Source organism: Lampris incognitus, chromosome 12 (assembly GCF_029633865.1).
Source record: "Lampris incognitus isolate fLamInc1 chromosome 12, fLamInc1.hap2, whole genome shotgun sequence".
NCBI classification, from domain to species: domain Eukaryota; kingdom Metazoa; phylum Chordata; class Actinopteri; order Lampriformes; family Lampridae; genus Lampris; species Lampris incognitus.
In genome coordinates, this window is record NC_079222.1 from 29,268,481 (window position 1) to 29,292,052 (window position 23,572).

The window sequence follows — 23,572 nt, forward strand, 5'->3', positions numbered from 1 at the left end:
ATATATATATATATATATATATATATATATATATATATATATATATATATATATATATATATATATAAATTGTTCCTCTCGTGATGTTCTGGTTCTTGCTGAGTGGTAGGAACTGCATAAACACTCGTTTTATTTCTCAGAAGAGGAGCGCGTCGAACTAAATAAAATAAGCAGCGCCAAGAGGCGAATGCGCGTTCACGCGAAGGGGAGTAGGATTGTGCGGGGAGTGGGGAAACGGCACAAGACCGGCCGTGGTGTGGTGTTCTTACTAGCTGTACTGACACTGACGGAGTGAGGGGAGCTAAGAGGACTAAAACCCTGTCGAGCTGCTACCCCCCCTCCCCTCATTTCACCACATCAACTACTGTACGACAATGTCACTGCTGAGATTTCAAAATGATTGGGACGAAATTGACCAAGAATACCAACAATTACAGGTGACCGTTACTATGGTATATACGAGATAATGTTAGCAAACGCAAACGATATCGAGGGATTACTGAGTTACTTTTCCCTCTAGGTGCATAAAGGGTGACGTGGATGACACTGACAGCCAACAGCAGAGCAGCGCTTGCTAGTTAGCCGGCTCATTCTTATTTGCCACGGGCGTCTACATGTAAACTTTAGAAGGAACCAAAATAATGGAAGGGCGTATCATGAGTCAGGATCATGATTACCCCCCAAGTTAATCTGCCGAGAGCATCCTCGTCTGTGTGTGCGTGTAGTTATGGTTGTATCAGCCTATGCTAATGTGAGCTAACATTAGCTGTAGTGTGGCTATGTTGCTGGTTTAAAAGTGACTTATACCAGTTGCTGTACCAATCCCCTGGTCATCTGTTTAGACAACATTGACGCGTCGTTATTCGCTGATGCTTAAAAGTTGGCGTCGTGGGACACTGAGATAGCGTGCATCAGCCGCATCCTTATCGTTGTCTTGCTAGCGTGCTAACGCTAGCTTGGGAGCTGCTGTAGCTAACTGCAAAGTGAAATATTGGCGTTAGTTGAAAGGCGATATCATTTGCGTCAAGTTAAGCGCGTGTGTGCATACGTTATTAGGGAGTCCACATTTTTGAACACCGACGAACAAGAACACTGCGACTTGGACCTGTGACGCTATCGAAATGTTAAATGTGATGCTGCCTTTTGATGAGTGAAATGAGAGACGATGTGGGTGGCATGGAGCCTGGCTATGGTTATTATTATTTTTTTTAGATAAGGGGACGTTTAGATGTCAGTCTTGAATGACTCTTGCTACCACACGTTAGAGCCTGGATATAATCCGCAACTATTTCGTGAATCAAAATCTAATATAGCAAATCACTTGTCCGTTTTGTGTAGAGCAACAATAGTTGAGATTTTACATCAGATGTGTACATTTTGGTTCTTTGGTTTATGACTGGGAAAGAGCCATTAATGTGCTGATTCGTCATAGACCATGGTCATATGAGTTTCCAAATTTAATATTTTCCTTTTACTGGGTGGTCCCCAGCTGTGCTCCGAGAGCGGCAGTCCTATTTGTTTTCTTTCCAAGTAAGCATACTTAGACTGATTACATGCTCACCAAGACCATGACTGAACCAGGTTTGTTAAATTCGGATTGGAATGAAAACTGTTGCGAAGCATAAGTGCAAAGGTAACGCTCCGGGTGCAGGGTTGGAGACCATTGCTTTAACTGGTTACTATACCAAGTGGCAGAGATGTTTTTGTACATTTATGGTTTTGGGAAAAATCTTTTAGAATGAAGACATGAATTCTTCATTCTATGGAGTTTTGACTGTTCTGTTTTATTTATCTATTTTTTTTTACCTGTGCTTTCACTCAGGCTTGGCATACAACACGGGATTTGTATGCCAATGTGTCCTAGACAGAGTTAATCTGCAAGTGGAGTTCAGATTCTCCACCTGCAAAGGCAGTCTTTGTTAATTATAAAGAACCGCTTATAACTCTGGGCTTTGGATGATCTGTGGGATAACAAGAGCACAGGGTTTTTCTTTTTTATAGCTGCCACTGGTCCCCCCCAGCTAAAAAAAAAAACCAATCAGTATCGCTTCTCCAATGGGGAAAATCACCACAAGTGAAACAAGGAAACTTAAAAACAAAAAATGACAACATATATCTTATAAGACATAGACATAAAAACAGTTGCTGACATATGTTCAGCAAAACATAATTACATTGATCTTATCTATATCAGTTTAGGATAACGGTTATAGCGATAAAAGAGAAGGGAAAAAAGAATAAAGGACTAGGACAGGGGTGGGCAATCGTATCCAGAAAGGGCCAGCGTGGGTGAAGGTTTTTTTTCCAACCAAGCAATTACACACCTGTGTCTCCTTATCAAGTTCCTCGGCAAAGACTACTGGTTGATTAGTGGGATCAAGTGTGTAACTGCTTGGTTGGAACAAAAACCTTCACCCACACTGGCCCTTTCTGGATAAAATTGCCCAACCCTGGACTAGGAAGAAGGATGTAATCTGGAAAGTGTTCCAGGGGGTGTGTGAGGCTGATACTAGCAGTGTGTACGTGTATGTGAAGTGTCCACCTGTGAGGGCATTTAGTCTAAATAAATTCTGCTATCTGAGATCCGCGACTTACGCTAGTGCCTCCGAGCAACAGACAGGCTCTGCAGCCACCCAGTCCTCTCAGTTGTGCAGACCGCCAATGACCAAGAGAACAGCTGGAGCCCAAAGCACCACAACCCCAGAGGAACACTGAGTTCAGACTGAGGCCAGGAGCCCACAGAGCAACAGCCCTGCATGTCCCCAAGAAGCAAAAACCAGTCCCCAAAAGCACAAGCTGGGCCAGAGGTGCACTTCCACCAAAAACCTGCAGATGCAGGCACAAGGCACAACCGCAGGCGTGGGACCCGAACTGCGGGCAGCAAACACAGACTGCCAGCCCACGACCGACAAACCAATGCACCACCCACCCAGCAGATGGACCGGGGGGGGGGCTGCTCGTGTACAGCGCAGGGGTTTTGGCCCACCGCATTGCCGCCGGCTAGCTGCTCCATCCAACCGCACACACCGAGCACAAACCCACCCATGTAGGCCACCTGACAGCCCCGCCAGTGTCCATGGACAGTCAGACATGCAGTCACCTCACCATCCCTCGTACCACAGCACCCATCACAGAAAATCCAAGCAACGGGAGCATGCCAGACAGCTGCCCCCTGCGCCGCAGTCCAGACTCACGATGACTAGCCACTGCCCAGGGGCCCCGGAAAGCCACCGGCGGCGCTCACCGTAGCCCTGATAGTACACAGCAGGCAGAGCACTGCCCAGCACCAAGGATAGAATGATCCACCTGGGCAAGAGGCTCTCCCAGCTGCCCCCCGGCCAACCACCCACACACACCGACTCAGCGATGTCCCACCCATTCCGGTAGTCCCAGTGCTTAATGTGCACTTGTGTCATGTATGGCATTAAAATGGCAACGTGTGGGGGTATGAGTTGTCTAGGCCCATCAGAATCAAACCACTCATATTCCTTCTGTCCAGCCGACCCTGATGTGGTAGTGGGTGTTATTTGAGTATGGTTTGTGTGCATGGGTGTGTGTACTAAGCTAGCATGATTTGGATTAAAATTTCAGCAAATTTTGACCGTTCTCAACAACGAAACAGACACATTTTATTCATAACAGAATACTGTTTGGTTTTTAAAGAAAGATTAGCACTTTAAAAAAAAATTTTTTTTATTTGGAATCACATATCAACAGCATTTTTACATAATCATCTTTAGTTAGATAGTTTTATAAAGTGATCCATCTTTTCTGCATTTTACAGAGTAAATATAAAGAACACAAAAATAGAACATGGGGTGTTTTTCCATGTGAGATAAAAGACTGAAAAAGTACAAAACCCATATTTGCATAAACACATTTAAACAAAAGAAGGACGTTTTGGGGAAATATACAATTTCCACTTCTCCCAAAATTTCTCAAATTTAGTTTCCTCAAGCCTCATGGAGAAAGTAATTCTTTCCATCACAAAAATGTCGTAAATGATATCATACCAGTCTTCTATAGATGGTATGTCTGGCTTAAGCCATTTCTTTGTAATTGCTTTTCTAGCAGCTACACTCAATATTTCAGATAATTAACTTGTATTAATGTTTGTGGGTCTGCATGTAATAGACCAAAGAGGAGTTCATCCCAATTAAAAGTAATTTTTGTCCCAAGTATAGTCACTAATTCTTTATAAATCTTATGCCAAAAGGTATTTACTTTTGGACAGGCCCAAAACAAGTGGTAGTGATTGGCTTCCTGGGAGCCACAATTTCTCCAGCCTCTGGAAGAGCCTGAGAGGTGAGATGTCTGAACAGGTGTGATAAAACATCTACTAAGACTCTCCCAGCAAAACACTCTCCATGAGGTTGAGCTTGTTATCCTCCATTGAGCACAGTTTTTGATGCATTTTAGAATATTGTGGTACTGTAAAATTGCATTTTCCTAACACTTCCCCTGTACATTGTACTTTAACAAGTGTTTTGGTGATTAAATTATCTAAAGACAATATTATTGCACAGGTTACATTAATCCTACATCATAAGGCCTTATTGAAACCAGTACTGGGTCATAAAGGATACCACCAATTTACTGGTATAATATATTTGGATGTCACTTCTGTGATCATTTTAAGAATCTGACTTAAGTAAGGCTATCCAAACAGTTTTCACAATTTCAGTTTGCCTATAATTGCTAGCTAGTTCTGCCAATGCCATGTTGTGTGCCAGTGCCATTGAGAATGTGTCTATAAACATTATTCCTCAGCAGATGAAAATGCTATTTAGAATATGTTGATAGACAGTATGCAAGTATTTAGCAATAAGTGTTTTTCTGTTTGTGCATCTGGATTGTCTTGATAAAGCAGATGGATGTCAAATAACATATGAAAGCAACTGGATTACATAATAAACAGGATGCCAGTATGAAACGGATGTTAACCACCAGACTTTTTTACATATTAGGAAGTATGGGGTTATTTCTCATTCTTTAAAATATTTGTCATTGCAACACAATATTGATTCCATCAGTGTAAAAAGGATATTGCTTTGTTAATATTACTTACTATGAAATAGACAAAATAATTTTAATAAGATATATATGTCCATCTCTTAACAGTCAACAGATTTGCGTTACATTTCTACCACTGCAAGTTTGTCCAGCCTCATTGACAATGTCCAGCTGGTTGACACGTTGTCTACTTTTCAGGAAACTCACAAAGTGTACAGACAAAAACTTGAAGAGCTCACCAATCTACAGGCAACATGCAGCAGTGCCATCAATAAACAGAGGAAATGTCTCAAAGACCTTGGCAACAGTCTAACGAAGTAAGTACCATTTAGTCTGTGTTAGTTCTGTTCATTTGCCCTGAAACCTCTTTATTGTGACACTTAAACCGCTTTCAAACATACATGTAACATTGTTGAAATGATTTTTCTAGCGCTAGTGGTGGTTTTCGCTGTTGACACATACAGTTTCTATAGCTGTAAAATTTACAGATAACATTTTTTCAAGCATCACATGGCAGTGTCTTCTGGCTCATCACCTGCTCGTGTGGGATGTCTTTATATCATGTACAGTGCCTTGCAAAAGTATTCAACCCCCTTGACAGTCATCACTAATTTCTGGATTATGAAAGATACTCTCACATCTGTTCCTCAACAATATTATTTTTGTGAACCCATAAGCTCTAACATCATGTTCCCAAAGCCAAAATAAGTTATGTTTCACTGACTTTTTGTAAATAAATTAAAAAGTAAAATGTAGTGCTTCCATAAGTATTCAACCCCCACATATCAATATTTTGTAGAGTACCCTTGTGCTGGATTCTCTTGGGGTAAGTATGTGCAAGCTTTGCACATTCTTTTGGAGTAATTTTTGCCCATTCTTCTTGGCAGAATTTGTACAGGTCTTGCAGGTTAGTGGGACGGTGACTCTGGACTGCGGTTTTCAGTCTGTGCCACCGATTTTCAATGGGGTTGAGGTCCATACTTTGATTTGGCCACTCCAAAACGTTCACCTTTTAGTTGCTGAGCCATGCCATTGTTGTTTTAGCCTTGTGCTTAGGATCACTGTCCTGCTGGAAGGTGAACCTTCTCCCAAGCTTCAGTTTTATGGCAGACTGCTGCAGATTTTCTTCCAATATTTCCCTGTATTTAGCTCCATCCATTCTCCCCTCAATTTGAACAAGGTTCCCAGTGCCTGCAGATGAAAAGCAACCCCATAGCATTATGCTGCTGCCGCCATGCTTCACTGTAGGGAGGGTGTTTTTTAGGACACGAGCAGTGTTAGGTTTGCGCCACACATAATGCTTTGAGTTTTGGCCAAATAGCTCAACTTTCATTTCATCTGACCACAAAACCTTTACCCACATTCTAACTGGGTCTCTCTCATGCTTGGTAGCAAAACTCCAAGCATGCTTTTATATGCATAGTTTTGAGCAACGTCTTCTTTCTTGCCACCCTCCCATACAGGCCAGATTTATGGAAAGCCTGTGATATGGTTGACTTATGCACATTAACTCCAGTTTCAGCCACTGACCTCTGGAGCTCCTTCAGAGTGATTGCAGGATCATCTGTGGCTTTCTTCACCCGCCCACGTCTTGCTCCAACACTTAGCTTTGAGGGACGGCCTGTCCTACAAAGCATCAGGGTGGTGTGATACAGCTTCCACTTTCTGACAATGGATCCAACAGTGTTCTGTGGGACATCCAAACACTTGGATATTGTTTTGTATCCCTTTCCTGCCTTCTGCATTTTAATCACTTTGTCCCTTACTTCAGTATTATGCTCCTTTGTCTTCATTTTCTGATGGAGTTCACGCCCGGCTAATGAACTTTACACAGAGTGCTTTTTATACCCATAAAGGAGACCATTACTTTAATATCTTACAGGTGCACACTAATTATGTCCAATTGTGTTTACCTGAGTTTGGTTTAAGATTAATTTGTCATTTGTGTAAACTTGGAGCTTTCAGAGCACAAGGGGTTGAATACCTATACAAGCACTATTTTTTAGTTTTTAATTTATTAATAAAAATCAGTGAAACATGACTTATTTTGGCTTTGGGCACATGCTTGTAGACCTTATGGGTTCACAAAAAAAATATTGTTCAGGTACAGTTGTGTGAGTATCTTTTATAATCCAGAAATTAGAGATGACTGTCAAAGGGGTTGAATAATTTCGCGAGGCACTGTACTGTGGCATCTCAAACATGACTCTTTTATTCATTCCTTTGTTATTTCGGCATTCTCAATTTTCCATACAACTCTACCACATAGCTGCTTATTGATTTCATCCTCTGCGCGAACTGAAAGAAAATCTCTTTTCTAGGTTAACATTTTTAAATGCTCGTATACTGGTTTAAAAATAAATCTCACACTTCATCTGGCTGGTAAAGATCACCAATAAATTCCTTGTGATTGGTTCAGTTGCTCCTGTATAAGCAATTTTAATTGAGCAATCCAATGGCATTTGTTCACACTGTGGTCTTTCAGTAATACTTCTGTAAATGATACCAGGTTGTGACTTGTGAGTCAGCAAATTGCCAACGCAACTTTTACAGACTATCAACTTCAGCTCATGTTCATACATGAGCCCAACACGTACACTTGAGAGGAAGTTTGGTCGGAATGTCTGAATGAGATTTTAAGATTGTCAGTCTAAGCAGACCCTCAAATGATCATTAATTTAGCGTCCTGCAAAATGACTTCTTTTGCATCACCCTGGTACCTGTAAGTCCCAGTTTCTGATAGGGTGAGCATTCAGGAGGCATTTTGATCACAAGGCGAGAATGAAAGATGTACATTACCAATTATCCATGACCCCAATGTATTATTCTCACCTCAGATTGTCATTAAACAGTGCCAAGTGCAGAAAAAAAGACATTTCACTAGACCAGACCTTTAGTGGTGCTTATTTAATGAAAAAAAAAGTAAAATTATGATTTATTGGTGTCTACTGATACCAATACAATAGGTTAGTGTGCTTTCAGGCATGTGCTTTGCATTTTTTTACAGCAACTCAACCAGAAGCTATTTCCCCAACAGGTGCACTGTAGTTACTTCATTGTAAGTTGGTTGAGAGGAAAATCAGTCATAATAAATAAAATGCATGGTCCAAACCTAAGGGAAGTCTAATTTAGTGTAAGCCGTTCTAGTATTGCTAAGAAGAAGCCTAGTGTGTAAAGACCACATGTAGTAAGACAGTCCCTGAGCATGTGTTCAACTGAATTAGCATTGCAATGTTAATAACTTATTTGACTGTTGTTATTAAATGTAGGTCTAAATATCAATAGTGAAATTTTGATATTACCCAAGTGTAGGGCAGCTACCATAATAATTTGTTACTATTAAGATACGTTCATATTTCTCAAATTGTGTTTGGCTGAGAATTATTTTCTTTCAGCTTAAATATACCTTTTCATACAAACAAAGTCCTCCCTTTGTGTCTGTGACCAAATGGTGTACACTTCATTTGGCAGTGACAAGTCATCCACTGCAGTAGCTCCCCTTGATGGCACATGTAGCTTTTGGAAGTCCACCAACCTGTCTGAAAATAAATCTAGGGGAAACACTGTGTACTTATAAATGGCCTGTGTAAAGGTGCACAAAGGTTGAACTTTTATTAGCTCTGATAAAGGTTCCTGTACAAGTGGGGAGTTTGGCGTGGAGACAAGGCATATTAAAGGTAGTGAGATGGTAAAAATGACTCCACAGACTCCACCCAAATATAATACTATTCTTAACACCAATACACACAATGGGACCCTAAGTCACTAGCCATACTCTTCTCTTCTGTAGTCCCCCAGTGGTGGAACGAGTTACCAAACTCCATTAAATTCACTGAGTCCCTCTTCATCTTCAAGAAGAAACTAAAGACCCAGCTCTTCCATGAACACCCCCACACCTGATGGTATTAATAAGAAATACAAAAAAAAAGCTTCTATGTACCCAATGCATTGATTTTGTGCACTTCCTTTTGACACCTATGTCCTATCGGACTTGAACCTAGTTTTTTTTGGCATTTGCTTACATTGTTGCCTCCTGACTAGATCCTTGCTTGTGAGTTTTGGCCAAAAAATCTAACCCTCAGATGTACGTCGCTTTAGATAAAAGCATCTGCTAAATGAAATTGTAACACTGTAAACCAGATCATTCTTCTTGAAAAGCCGTCAATGTATCCACTGACACAAATACCATATGGCTTTAGTTTATCATGTGAGTCAATGTGCCAGATCAAATTGGGCCCCCTTGAGATGTAATTTCATCGTCTGAGACGTCTTGATTTCCTCACTGACACTCCCTGAGGATACAGCTCCTTGAGAACCAAGCGCACGTCTTCTTTCCCCACACGCATGCCGTGTTCCCTACACTTGGTGTACGTCCAGCAGTACCTGTGAAGTTGTCCGGAGTACTGCAGTTGGTCTCGAATGAAGTCGATGAGGTCCGCCAGACTTGAGTATATTTTCTGTCAAGATAACCTTCTGGCACGAAGAAACCTCTTAATATGCCTTTCATTTATGTTAAAACCAGGTCTAGAGCCTAACAATGACTTGACTTGTTTATATTTTAGGCCAAGCTCAAAGTAGAGCTCAATGAATAGCTCAATGTTGTTAAAAGCAGAGGAAAATGTGACTATACACTGACTGTTAATAAGGCGACACTTTGTCATACTTGACAAATGCAGCAGCAATGAAATCAGAGAACTCAGATAAAAAGTTACTGTTTGGTTTTGGTGAACAGGAAATTACAATGCAACATATAGGATTGGTGCAGCAGATAAGAAACATGAGAGCCTCAAGGCTGATAACTTTTTTTTTTAACAGTAAGAAGGGAGCATTTACAACGATTTTTAAAAACTGCACTTTGACAAGAGCCAAATTGTAATTGCCAGATGACTGGGTCAAAGCATCTGTAAGCAACAAGGCTTGTGGGGTGCTCCCAGTCAGCAGCGGTCAGTACCTACTGACGGTGGTCCAATGAGGGACAAACCACAAACAGTGACAGGATGTTGGGTGCCCAAGGCTCATCGTTGCGCGAGGGCAACGAAGGGTATCCTGTCTAGTCTGAACTGACAGAAGGTGTACTGTGTCACAAGTCAGAACATTTTAATGATGGTTAAGGGAGGAATGTGTCACAAAACACAGTGTATCACACCCTGCTGCATATGGGGATGCCCAGATGACCCCGTCCACTGTCGAAAGTGCCTACAATGGGCACACGAGCGTTGAAACTGGACCTTGGAGCAGTAGGAGAAGGTCGCCTGGTCCGATGAGTCCCATTTTCTTTTAGACCACACAGAGGGCGGTGTAAATGTGTGCCATTTACCTGAGGAAGTGATGGCACCAGGATGCACTGTAGGAAGACGACAAGCTGGCGGAGGGAGTGTGATGCCCTGGCAATGTTCTGCTGGGAAAACCTGGGACTGGCCGTTCATGTGGACGTCAGTTAGACACGTGCCACCTACCTAAACATCGTTGCAGACCAGGCACACCTCTTCATGGCAATGGTATTCCCTGATGGAGATTGCCTCTTTCGGCAGGATAATGCTCCCTGCCACACTGCACACATTGTTTGGGGAATGGTTTGAGGAACATGATGAAGTGTTCAGGGTGTTACTCTGGCCAACCAAATTCTCCACACCTCAATCTGATTGAGCATCTGCGGGATGCGCTGGACCAACAAGTCTGATCCCCGGCGGCTCCTCCACCTGGCAACTTACAGGACTTGAAGGAGCTGTTGCTAATATTTTGGCCCCAGATACCACAGGGCACCTTCAGGGTTCTTGTAGAGTCCATGCCTCGGCAGGTTGGTGCTGTTTTGGCGGCACATGGAGGACTAATAGCATATTAGGCAGGTGGTCATAATGTTTTGGCTCATGTGTGTGTGTGTGTGTGTGTGTGTGTGTGTGTGTGTGTGTGTGTGTGTGTGTGTGATTGTAATATATATGAGTACCAATATATGTTGACAGTAATCATAGAAATAGACGTTTGAGCTCCTTTAAAATATCACTTTCCAAATGAAAATCGTTTGTCACTAATTATCTAAATGAATATAGGTGATAGGTGTTTAGTTGTTTTGGGTTGTTACACATAGGGAGACCTACTACTTGGCCAGTGTTAACAAGATGACACTTTCCACAGAAACTCCATTCCGCGTGCTAGTATGAAGCCTTGTGAAGAAATGATGGACAAAGTCCACGAGTCCAAGTTGCATCCTTAAGAGGACAACTTGTGCAACTTGTTGCAACAAAAGTTGCAGTGAAGCGGAAGTCTCTTCTAAGAGGTCTAGGAGGTCAAACAGTACAGAATGGCCAGCAGAATTTATTCTTTATCTTTGATCTTTTAGCTTTGCTTTTTAGTAGAATAAAATCCCTAGATAAAGAACTTTGTTACTGAATAGTATTGTGTGATTGTATGTGTGCATAGGGCTTTCTTTCAGTCTTTCACTTAGTGCATTTATTGACAGAATAAACTCATTCGATAGTTGACCTTCTGCATTCCATCTCTGTGTTTTTCACAGTTAAAATTACCATTTTTACATCAGTGCTATAATGTTTTTGCCAGTGGCACAAAAATGTAAACCTCTTTAGCACCAGCGTTACCAGCTAAGAAAGTTAACGTAGTACCCTGGGGGTTCACAATAGATCAGTTTCATTTATCGGTGATGTTCCTGATAGAAAGTGAGGGGACGTGATCTGCTCATCTGACTTCATGTTTTGGTGCAGCTGATTCTTCCAAATATCTGTGAATTAATATTGTTTGTGATGTGGATAGAAAAGCTTCTGTTAGTTGTCAGCCTCTAATGACCTCAATATGCAACTTCATTGATTAGTGGTCATCTCTCGCTGTCTCACTCATAGATCATATTGATATATTGAAAATGAACGTTCTGCCTAAACTTCTGTATCTGTACCAAAACATCCCACTAGCTACCCCAACATACCTTTTTACAAATCTGAGAAAGCTCTTTACAGATTTGATCTGGTTTGATCTATAATTTATATGCAACTGTTTAATCTCCCATATGGTAGAGGCGGCTTCCATCTCCCAAAATTATTGTGGTACTATTAGGCATTTCAAATGAGCACAAAAATGTATTACTTTTCCCGTAGTCTGGACTGCTGGAAAAAGCTTCCCATTGGTGCAGATTATTTCAGTTGGTATTTCACTCCCATCTGCTTTCAATTTGTTGCTGTTTTCAAAATCCTCATCTCTACGAACAACGACAAGTGCTTGAGCACTTGAGCATGGTGAGGACTGGAAACCTGTGGCCTACTGCTCCAGGAGGCTCAGGGACGCAGAGACCAGGTATGCTCAAATAGAGAAAGAATGCCTGGCCAATGTCTGGGCATGTGAACATTTTGAGAAATACCTGTTTGGACTCGACAGCTTTAAACTGATCACTGGCCACAAGCCCCTGGTGCCCTTAATGAACAGTAAAGACCTTGACAATGTCCCAATAAAGTGCCAGAGACTACTGATGAGACTGATGCACTTTGATGCAGAGGCCACGTATGCACCAGGAAAGACATTAGCAGTAGCTGATGCACTCTCCAGGGGTCCCATGCAGAATTCTGGAGAGGGTAGGTCTACCGACAATGTGGCAGCACACAAACTCAGTCCTGAGTCATGTCCTTGCTTCACCACAGAGGATGCAAGAGATCTGAGACCGCACAGCCACAGACCCCCAGCTCCAGGTAGTGAGAAAGTTAATCCAGTCAGGTTGGCCAGGTTATGAAAAGAAAGTACCAGAGGTGGTCGGGGATTCCTACAAGGTGAAAGAAGAACTGTCAGTGGTAGACTGGTTAGTGGTCAGGGGAAATTGCGTAGTAATCCCCACCTCTTTGAGAACAGAGATAGTTGAAAGGATTCGCGAAGGTAATCAAGGGCTAGTGAAATGCAAAGAGAGAGCTAACCAGTCATTGTGGTGGCCAAGAATTCCACAGGACATAGTGACAAAGGTAACTCGGTGCAAGTTTTTCAGAGAGAACAGAAACATGCCGAGGAAAGAGCCATTAATGCCAACTGTGCTACCTTCAAGACCATGGCAAAAAGTAGGCATAGGTCTTTGTGAGCACAAGAAGCAGTCCTATTTGGTAGTGTCAGACTACCACTCCAGGTACTTGGAGATCCTATACCTACCTGTGACAGCCAGTAGCCAGGTCATAGAGAAGCTAAAAGCCACATTTGAAAGGGTATTCCAGAAGTGCTAGTAAGCGATAATGGACCTCAGCTGTTCTCAGAGGAGTTCAGACAGTTTGTTGAGAAATATGACTTTATTCATGTAACATCTAGTCCACATTATGCCCAGAGTAATGGCCAAGCTGAGAGGGCTGTACAGGTAGCGAAGGGATCCTTAGGCGGGAAGACCCCCTCCTGGCTTTGATTGTGTACAGAGCCACACCTTCTTCCTCCACCGGAGTCAGTCCCGCTAAACTGCTGATGGGTCGAGAAATCTGGACAACTTTACCCACCCTGTCTGAGAACTTGGACCCAAGCTGGCCAGATAAGGAAGAAATCAGACAAGCAGATGCAGCTGTCAACAAGAGGCAGGCATATCAACCATACAACCGCAGGAACAGGATAAGGAGACTACCTCTACTGAGCCCAGGAGACAGTGTTGTCATGAAACTGGACAGTGAGAAACAATGGACAACACCAGGTACTGTCCGTGAAGCCAGCTCCTCCCCTAGATCTTATGTGGTGGACACGGCTAGAGGGGGGCAGTACAGACAAAACCGACATCATCTCTTAAGTGCACCCACAGTACCAGCCCACACATATGGTACACCCACAGAGCCGGTTACTGTAGAGGTGACTGGAGATTCTGGGACCGAAATAAACGCTGATCATAAAATCACAGACACCTTGGCTGGAGGAGCAGCTACACACACACACAAGGGACAGTTACTGTGACTCGCTCGGGTAGCGTGAGTAAGCCCGCCCCTCAGCTGGATTTGTGAGAACATTGTGTTTCAGAGGGGGAAAAAATGTATGTAAAAAAAAAACATTGTGTGATAGTTATGGAGAAGGACGCATCTTTGAGGGGGAGATGTAATGTATGGAATCTCGCGGGATTTGTGGTATGTGACATTAACAGGAAGTCGGTTGCTGTGTGTGTATATAATGTGGTCAAGCAGCTTTATTAAAGGCTCCTGAGGTTCAGACTTGGTATTGTGTGTTCTTCTTATTAGTTAGGTGTCAGACAGACATCACACTCAGAGACCGAACCGATCTGTCCACATTCACATCATTAATCAAAACTCACCTTTACAGAATTGATTTATTTTTTATCCCCCCCCCCTTTTTTCCCCCAATTGTACCTGGCCAAATCACCCCACTCTCTGAGCCATCCCGGTCGCTGCTCCACCCCCTTTGCCGACCCGGGGAGGACTGCAGACTACCACATGCCTCCTCCTATACATGTGGAGTCGCCAGCCACTTCTTTTCACCCGACAATGAGGAGTTTCTCCAGGAGGACGGAGCGCGTGGGAGGATCACGCTATTCCCCCCAGTTCCCCCTCCCCCCTGAACAGGCGCCCCGACCGACCAGAGGATGTGCTAGGTCAGCGACCAGGACACATACCCACATCCGGCTTCCAACCGGCAGACGCGGCCAATTATTATGATTAATAATAATCATAATAATAATAAATTCAACTTATGTAGCGCTTTTCTAACACTCAAAGTCGCTTTACAATAAACGGGGTGAAACAAGACAACAGATAAACATAACACAGACATACAGGAGTGGGTGGGAAGTGGGGGCTATGAGAGGGAGAAGCGGCAGCCACACACGACGCCAGCAGTACTCTCCCACTTAGACAGATACAAAAGGGGAAGTAAAACAAACATCACAAATCACAGATGAAAGCAAGTGTGAAGAGATGAGGCCTGATTAATGACTTGAATGTGGGCAGATCGCAGCAGTGTCTGATGTGCTGGGGTCCAAGAGGAGGGGGCAGCAGGCCAAGTGCTCAGTCCTTAGTCTGCCTCGGGTTAGGCTTTGTGTCTGTAGGGACGCCCGACCAAGCCGGGGGCAACACGGGGATTTGAACCGGTGATCCCCGTGTTGGCAGGCAACGGAATAGACCGCTGCGCCATGCGGGCGCCCTCAGAATTGATTGTAATGCATGATTCATGTTGTGTGTTACATGCTTTTCGTGTATTGCGTTTAGGATTTTTTTTTTAATCTTGTGTAAAGTGTCTTTGTGTACCTTTAAATGCAGTATACAAATAGAATACGTTATTCAGAAGTGTGTATGTGCTTCTGCCTCTAAAACTAGGAGTTTCCATGTCTGGACTTCTCCCTAGTGACATAAACATCACAAACAACACACAAATATTTATAGACGTGCACCCTAGAAAATAACACCTAGTTGAACTTTTTGGGGGAAAACAGAAGTATTGAAGGAAAAACACAATAAAAATATTGTTAAAAAGTACATCGTGTCTTGTATGTTGTTGCTTTTCTGATGAAATAATTGCTGGTGTTGCTTTACATACTACCTTGTTTCATCCCTTTTTTAGATTATTCTTTTGTACCTTTATTTGATAGTGACAGTAAAGAGCCAGACAGGGAATGTGGGTATGATATGCAACATAGTAGGTCGCCGGCTGGCATGGCGGTCTATTCCGTTGCCTACCAACACGGGGCTCACCGGTTCGAATCCCCATGTTACCTCCAGCTGGGTCGGGCATCCCTACAGACACAATTGGCCGTGTCTGCGGGTGGGAAGCCGGATGTGGGTATGTGTCCTGGTCGCTGCACTAGCGCCTCCTCTGGTCGGTCAAGATGCCTGTTTTGGGAGGGGGGACTGGGGGGAATAACATGATCCTCCCACGTGCTGTGTCCCCCCTGGCGAAACTCCTCACTGTCAGGTGAAAAGAAGCAGCTGGCGACTACACATGTATCGGGGGGAGGCATGTGGTAGTCTGCAGCCCTCCCCGGATCGGCAGAGGAGCAGAAGAGTGGGGTAATTGGCCATGTACAATTGAGGAGAAAAATCCAAACGAACAAACAAAAAAAAAAACACAGGTCACTGGCTGGAATCGAACCAGTGACAGTTGCGACCATGTGGCATGTACTGTAACCATTCGGCTACGAAGGCGCTTCGCCTTGGTGCACCTCAGTGCTGTTTGAAGTGCAGCACATTGAGTCTTATTATGCCTAGTAATGTATTTATTTTGGTGTCTCGTCCTCTCACATGAGACATGTTCCAGGACAACCAAAGGAAGGAGTCACACCACATGTACTAGGTGGTGGTACGATGATAGTTTTCACACATACTATAATTATTATTATTACATAATTTCTTCGCAGGTGTGTGCAAACATGTGATGAGAAAGAACTGAAACTAATAAAGGACATAGAAGTACAAATTAAAGATAAAGAGAATGTATTCTTTGATATGGAAGCATATCTGCCAAAGAAGAACGGGTCAGTATTTTTCAATTTCACGTATGTTATTGTGCATCAAATTCAGATCATTTGCTTAACAGTATGGATTGCGAATTTAGTTTGCTTGCCTCTCTTTTTTCAGATTATATCTTAATTTGGTCCTTGGGAACGTAAATGTAACACTTCTTAGCAATCAGGCAAAGTATGAAACGTTTCCAATATCAGACTATTAATGCCCTGAGGTTGCGTTAACACGCCGGCAGCATTTCATCCGCACTTCTGTCTTCCGTCCATGTTCTTACAGATTTGCCTACAAAGATGAGTATGAGAAGTTCAAGCTTTGCATGACCATAATTCTCATGTTTGGGTCCATCACTTGCCTGTTCTTGCTCAATTATCGGTGAGTTGAATATATCCCCTCAAACGTCTTTGTAAATGCCTCTTCTTTATTGAATTCATCAATATCTTCTTTTTTGTGTGTGTGTGTGTTGTTTACTTCAGTGTCACAGATGAAATCTTTAACTTTTTGCTGGTTTGGTACTACTGCACATTGACCATAAGGGAAAGCATCCTCATGAGCAATGGATCAAGGTGTGTAGTATAAAATGTGTCATTTGGTAATATAAGATGCTAAAATATTTAATTCAAAGTGAAATATGTGAGCCTTTTTTAAATGATTTGTATTTAAAAAATATTTCGCCGTTCGAATCCCCGTGTTACCCCAGACATGGTCGGGCGTCCCTACAGACACAATTGGCCCTGTCTGCAGATGGGAAGCCGAATGTGGGTATGTGTCCTGGTCGCTGAACTAGCGCCTCCTCTGGTTGGTCTTGGGGCGCCTGTTTAGGGGGGAGGGGGAACTGGGGGGAATAGCGTGATCCTCCCATGCGCTACGTCCCCCTGGCGAAACTCCTCACTGTCAGGTGAACAGAAGCAGCTGGTGACTCCTTATGTATCGGAGGAGGTATGTGGTAGTCTGCAGCGCCTCCCCGACTCAACAGAGGGGGGTGGAGCAGCGACCGGGGCGGCTCGGAAGATTGGGGTAATTGGCCAAGTACAATCGGGGAGAAAAGGGGGGGGGGTATTTAATCTACTTTATGAATTTGTTACACTGAGTGCTGTCTTGCTTGTTTACATGTGTTACTGTATTTTCAGGATTAAAGGGTGGTGGGTGTCACATCATTATGTGTCCACTTTTCTCTCGGGTGTTATGCTTACTTGGTAAGTGTTTCCGTTTTAAATCCTTTCTTTGTCACGTCATCTCAGGAATTTCATTTTACCTCTTTAACATACTTGTTTTTTAAGGCAACTTAATCACTTTGTGGTGTGATTCTCTCCCCGTAGGCCCGAGGGGCCCATGTATCAGATGTTCAGGAGTCAGTTCCTCGCCTTCTCCATCTATCAAAGTAAGAATTTGAGAATCGGTTTACTCGCCTCAAGATAGTATCTCATAAAAAAAAAGGTCTTCACCGTACAGCCTCCTTGGGTTAAATACCATTTGATTTAATCGTGCCTGAAAACCGAAGACTAATTTTTACAAACCTGTCAGCTGCGACACGTCCCATGTGTTATGTTCTAGCTATGTTCTAGATATGTTCTAGTTATGTTCTAGTTATGTTCCAGGCTCCGACTGCTTGTTTCACTCTAAAGTTAGTTTGCTGATGTTACATCCTGATTTACTGAAAGGGATCTTTATAGCTAGCTTGTAAATATAGTAGCTGACAAACATCAACAACAAAGGCAACATCACTGCAGACCCATCACACCCGGGTCACAACCTGTTCCAACTCCTCCCCTCTGGTAGGCGCTACAGAGCATTGTACCCTGAAACAACCAGATATAACAGTTTCTTTCTGCGGGCTGTCATTCAATTGAACGCTTAACACTGTCAATAAATCCAACTATTCTGTACATACTGTACCGCACGTTGTACATATATTGGTGCCCTCTGTCATGTCCATCTACCTCAGGCATGTATGTAAGTAACCTGCTAACATCTATTTCAGCATCTCTGATATATTCTCTGCACCACTGCACCATATCACCTCTCATTTCGCCTGTATATACTCAATGCTTGTGTATATATTTGAAGATTGTTGTGTTGTAGTGTTGTTATTCGAGAGCCACGAAACCGGAGTCAAATTCCATGTAGTGCAAACCTACATGGCCGATAAACATGACTCTGATTCTGACTCTGATTGTAAAATAACATTTTAGTTTTCCTTTAATCTTACACTCTTTTTTTCCTCTGCTATATCGTCCTTTTTGGTTTTCAGCCCCTGATAAGATGTTTTTCCCCCTCTGGAGACATTTACTTTCTAAATTAATAACCATTAATATGAACTTAGTCATCTCAGACTCAGCCCTGATCTGAGTTTGAGATTGCTCAACACGTTGAGGTATGTGGCCTTAAACGAAATCTGGGGTGTTTCTGCCAGGAAGTCGGTCTGCGTGCCAGCAACACAATTTCATTTCCCTGTAAAGCCAGACCTTCGGGCAAGTCTCGAAATACTGCTATCAGCACATTAAGTGCTGTGCTGGATGCCTCACAGCTGTTTTCCTTTTAAATGAGAACAAATCAGAAGTTGTGCAACAAGACCCCTTGCCAGTTTAAAGGTTATCGAACTAAACCTGGGCCATTTATCGTGTTCCGTTAAGCTACGTCGGTGTGACATTTGACAGTCTCGTAAGGTCTGATGCGTTAGTTGCTTCTGTTGTTTAGTCGAGCTTTTAACAGTTGTTTATGAGTTATTTCTAAAATCAGGACTGGTATGTCGTCTCCTGACCTTGGGAGAGTCATATATGCTTTTACTTCCTCCCACCCTACGACTGTAACTCCATGTATTCAGGCATCAGACCTCCGTCTCCCACCTCCAGCCTCAGTACACCCCAGAGGAGTGATCATATGACCCCTGTTCTGAAATCTCTACACTGGCTTCCTATGCGATATAGAATTGATGAAAAATCCTACTATTGGGGCACCCGGATGGTGTGGCGGTCTATTCTGCTGCCTGTCAACACAGGGATCACCAGTTTGAATCCCCGTGTTGCTTCCGGCTTGGTCGAGCGTCCCTACAGAGACAATCGGCCGTGTGTGTGTGGGTGGGAAGCCGGATGCGGGTATGTGTCCTGGTCGCTGCACTAGCGCCTCCTCTGGTCGGTTGGGACACCTGTTTGAGGGGGAGGGCAAACTGGGGGGAAATAGCGTGATCCTCCCACGCACTACGTCCCCCTGGCGAAACTCCTCACTTTCAGGTGAAAAGAAGCGGCTGGCGATTCTACATGTATCAGAGGAGGCATGTGGTAGTCTGCAGCCCTCCCCGGATCGGCAGAGGGGGTGGAGCAGAGACCAGGATGGCTCAGACAGAAGAGTGGGGTAATTGGCCAGATACAACTGGGGAGAAAATCCCCCCCCCCCCCCAAAAAAATCTATTTGTTTTTAAAGATCTACCTTGCCTTGCTCCTACATTTTATCCCTGAACTCCTCTCCACTTATCATCCCGCCATGCCCCTCAGATCTGCCAGTTGGAGGCGTCGGGTGGTCTATCTCTATATCATTATCTATATCATTGTAATACTTAATCGTTTTCCCTTCCTGTGGAGGTAGTTGTGGCACGTGTTTGTTTTCTGTCATTTCTCATTTTGTAAAGCATTTTGGTTCAGAGATGCTTTTGTCCTGAGATAATGTACATATCAAACCATGACATCCCCCCTCACCCTTCACATCTCTACTTAGATTAAACCAAACAGATGTGAATAGTATGAATAACTTATTCTTCATGTACTACTGCACTGTAATTGTGTTTTGGTGTACGTTTGTTTTGCAGGCTTCGTTCAGTTCCTCCAGTATTACTACCAGAGTGGTTGCCTGTACAGGTTGCGAGCCTTGGGAGAGAGAAATCAGCTCGATCTCACAGTAGGTCAGTTGAATGTCGTCTGTGGTTATAGTCATTCTAGTCCTTACACTCTGTTGCCATCAGGAAGCCGTGGTGGGTGAAATAGGGTAGAGGTGAGGTTCAGGGGAAGTCGTGGCATACTGTCTCGAGTTACACTTGTCAGATTTGCTGTAGTGTGCCCTGATTAAATTCAAATGTCTGATTGTGTTGCACAGCTAACTGAGCTTTTTCAGTAATTTCAGATTATAATGTGTCTTCTTTTATTGCTACAATAACGACCATGCTAACAAGATTTCTGTGTGCTTGTAGAGGGATTTCAGTCCTGGATGTGGAGAGGTCTAACTTTTCTGTTGCCTTTCCTCTTTTTTGGCCATGTAAGTCTACAATTTTGTGTTGCGCAACTTCCGACGCCATCCTGGGTGACATACATACTAGGAATAAGATATCAAACTATGTTTTCGCTATAAGTGTTACATCGATCAGTGTTACGTTGTGGTTTTCTTGGAAAGTGTGTTTATGAAGACTTCTCACGAAAGGTTGCAAATGCTTGAGTCAAATGTGTTATATTAAAATACTAATACTCATGCTGAATACAAGAATGGCATACATGAGGGCGTCCGGGTAGCGTGGCAGTCTATTCCGTTGCCTACCAGCACGGGGCTCGCCGGATCGAGTCCCCGCGTTATCTCTGGCTTGGTCGGGCGTCCCTACAGACACAATTGGCCGTGTCTGCGGGTGGGAAGTCGGATATGGGTATGTGTCCTGGTTGCTGAACTAGCGCCTCCTCTGGTCGGTCAGGGCGCCTGTTCAGAGGGGGGGTGACTCCACATGTATCGGAGGAGGCATGTGGTAGTCTGCAGCCCTCCCCAGATTGGCAGAGGGGGTGGAGCAGCTACGGCTTGGAAGAGTGGGGTAATTGGCCAAGTACAATTGGGGGGAAGAAAGGGGGAAAATGTTTTAAAAATGGCACACACATGCCAGTTTGCTAACTTTAATCATCCAGATACCACCAAATATAGTAAAGGAATGTTAATCTTTACCATGGTCACGAGTTGTAAATATACAAATACAAGTGAGAACAGATGTCTGAACAAATTAACAACAGCGGTAGTCATTCATAATAAAATTGTGTGCATGCGTGTGTTTAAGAGATTGGGCATTGGAAAGGGGTTTGATTGAATTTGGCTCCATAATGCCCTTTTGTTGAGAGAATAGAGCAGGACAAAACCTTTAGTGACTTCAGAAGCCAAGTTTGGGCAAGATGCCATCCCATGTCTTGTAGCTGATTTGTCAGTCTTTCCATTGAATTTTACAGTTTTGGCAACTATACAACTCAGTGACCCTGTTTCAGTTGGCAGGACATGAGGACTGTAAAGAGTGGCAGGTATGTACCACGGTGCAGCCATACAAACACTATAATAACCCAGTGGCAGGGGCGTGCATTCATTGTGGCGAGTGGGGGCGTTCGCCCCCCCCTCCCATGATTGGCAGCAATCATGGAAAAAAGGAAAACAAATTTTAAATGTATAAAAAGTATAAATTATCATAATAAAAAATAGGCCTAACTCATGCAACGTTCCCAGCAAATAGCTAGGTTATTTATAGGCAGTTCTCTATCTAACCCACCCAGCAGATGGCGTTAGTATATAAATTCTATTAATAATGCTATAATATACCAATGTACTGCAATGCCTTTCATTTACAATGTGATTACTTACTAAACAAACGTTAAATATGCCGTGGTTTAACATAGTTTGTTTGCACCCCGCCCCCCCATGAGAGGTTTATTTCCAATTTGTGTGCACACCCCTGCCCAACGATAAGGTAGTCCTCAATTATTATCGTTATTTTTGATGATGATCAATTTGAGGTTTGCCCACTAATACAATAGCCTTACTTTTTCTTTTTTGTTTTAGGTATTTATGTTGGCACTGACATTTCTTGTCCTGTTCCTGGGGAATTTCCTCACAACATTAAAAGTTGTGCGTCAAAAAGTTCAGAAAAACCAAGAAAAGGTGAAAAAGAAGGACTGAGGAAGAGCTCCGTGAGACGTCTCAAACTCCTCAAATGGTCAGTAACTTTGGAGCAGAACTGTGGCTTACAAAAATTGCCCGACAAGACGGACTACAGCAGGACGACGCTGGAACAACTACTCCTCTCAGGCCTTTGGTGATGACAGCAGCAACATCTGGCCAAAGTGTTCAGCGAACGGACTTTTCACTCCTACTGACTTACCATTGTTCTCCCTGCACACTCGCTCACAACACAGAGGTAGTCACCCGACAGACGAACCACTGAAACCCTTTACAGTTTGTCACTCGGTGTAGATATAAAGTGAGGAGGCAGATCTTGTTTTACTTGGGTATTACTTTTGTATCACTGCATGGATCTGTTGAAGAAGTTCTCCAAACGATATGCAATTATATGAGGGTAGGTAGTAGTGGCGCGTGGCTCGCTACCATCTTGTCAGTCGTTATAAATGTTAGCCCTTCATCAGCTGGTGCCATTACTGTATTATCTGTCATGCATGAGTCTATGATAATATTGCTTTTGTTTTGTTTTTTTGACTATTTTTCTATGGCTCCTTCAGAGAGTGGGCCAGAAAACACTATCAGTCCTTACAGATAGTAACCACCATTTATTACGTTACTTTGTGAACTGGGAATCATGATTATCTGACTAATTTGCAAGAAGAGAACTGATACATATGTAGTATAACCCCCACTGAGGACTAAAGCTCTTACATTTGAAATAAACCGTTTCCCTGCACCTGATGTTGTTTTGTCAGCAAATCTGAACTTGTATATGGGTTGTTTTTCTAATGCTGTTTACCTTGTTGCTGGCTGGTGGTAAACTGGCTTCATGTTATGGGCATCCGGGTGGAGTAGCAGTCTATTCTGTTCCCTCCCAACATGGGGATCGCCGGTTCGAATCCCCGTGTTACCCCCGGCTTGGTCGGGCATCCCTATGGACACATTGGCCGTGTCTGCGGGTGGGAAGCCGGATGTGGGTATGTGTCCTGGCCGCCCCACTAGCGCCTCCTTCGGTCGATCGGGCCACCTGTTCGGCGAGGGAGGGGGAACTGGGGGGGAGAACAGCGTGATCCTCCCACGCGCTACGTCCCCCAGGCAAAACTCCTCACTGCCAGGTGAGAAGAAGCAGCTGGCGACTCCACATGTATCGGAGGAGGCATGTGGTAGCCTGCAGCCCTCCCCAGATCAGCAGAGTGGGTGGAGCAGCGAACAGGACAGCGCCCGTCCCGGGAGAGGAG

The 23,572-nt window shown here is 43.6% G+C and overlaps 1 protein-coding gene across 1 annotated transcript; it reads left to right on the forward strand.

Annotated features, from left to right (window-relative positions):
- The first annotated feature begins 226 nt into the window (after positions 1-226).
- tmem120b (transmembrane protein 120B) lies at positions 227-22,372 on the forward strand. The gene is made up of 12 exons (XM_056291036.1): positions 227-437; positions 5,212-5,330; positions 16,328-16,444; positions 16,548-16,607; positions 16,710-16,805; positions 16,907-16,996; positions 17,561-17,626; positions 17,750-17,811; positions 20,233-20,325; positions 20,611-20,675; positions 21,617-21,685; positions 22,218-22,372. The coding sequence occupies exons 1-12, from the start codon at positions 375-377 to the stop codon at positions 22,332-22,334; spliced, it is 1,017 nt and encodes a 338-aa protein (XP_056147011.1). The 5' UTR covers positions 227-374; the 3' UTR covers positions 22,335-22,372.
- The last annotated feature ends 1,200 nt before the right edge of the window (positions 22,373-23,572 follow it).

What these genes read in the sequence shown, in the direction of transcription:
- tmem120b (XM_056291036.1), top strand. Translation starts at nt 375, where the DNA reads ATGTCACTGCTGAGATTTCAAAATGATTGGGACGAAATTGACCAAGAA. An exon ending in AAGAATACCAACAATTACAG is followed by an intron (nt 438 to 5,211) that starts GTGACCGTTACT and finishes TCTACTTTTCAG; the next exon opens with GAAACTCACAAAGTGTACAG. An exon ending in CTCATGAGCAATGGATCAAG is followed by an intron (nt 16,997 to 17,560) that starts GTGTGTAGTATA and finishes CTGTATTTTCAG; the next exon opens with GATTAAAGGGTGGTGGGTGT.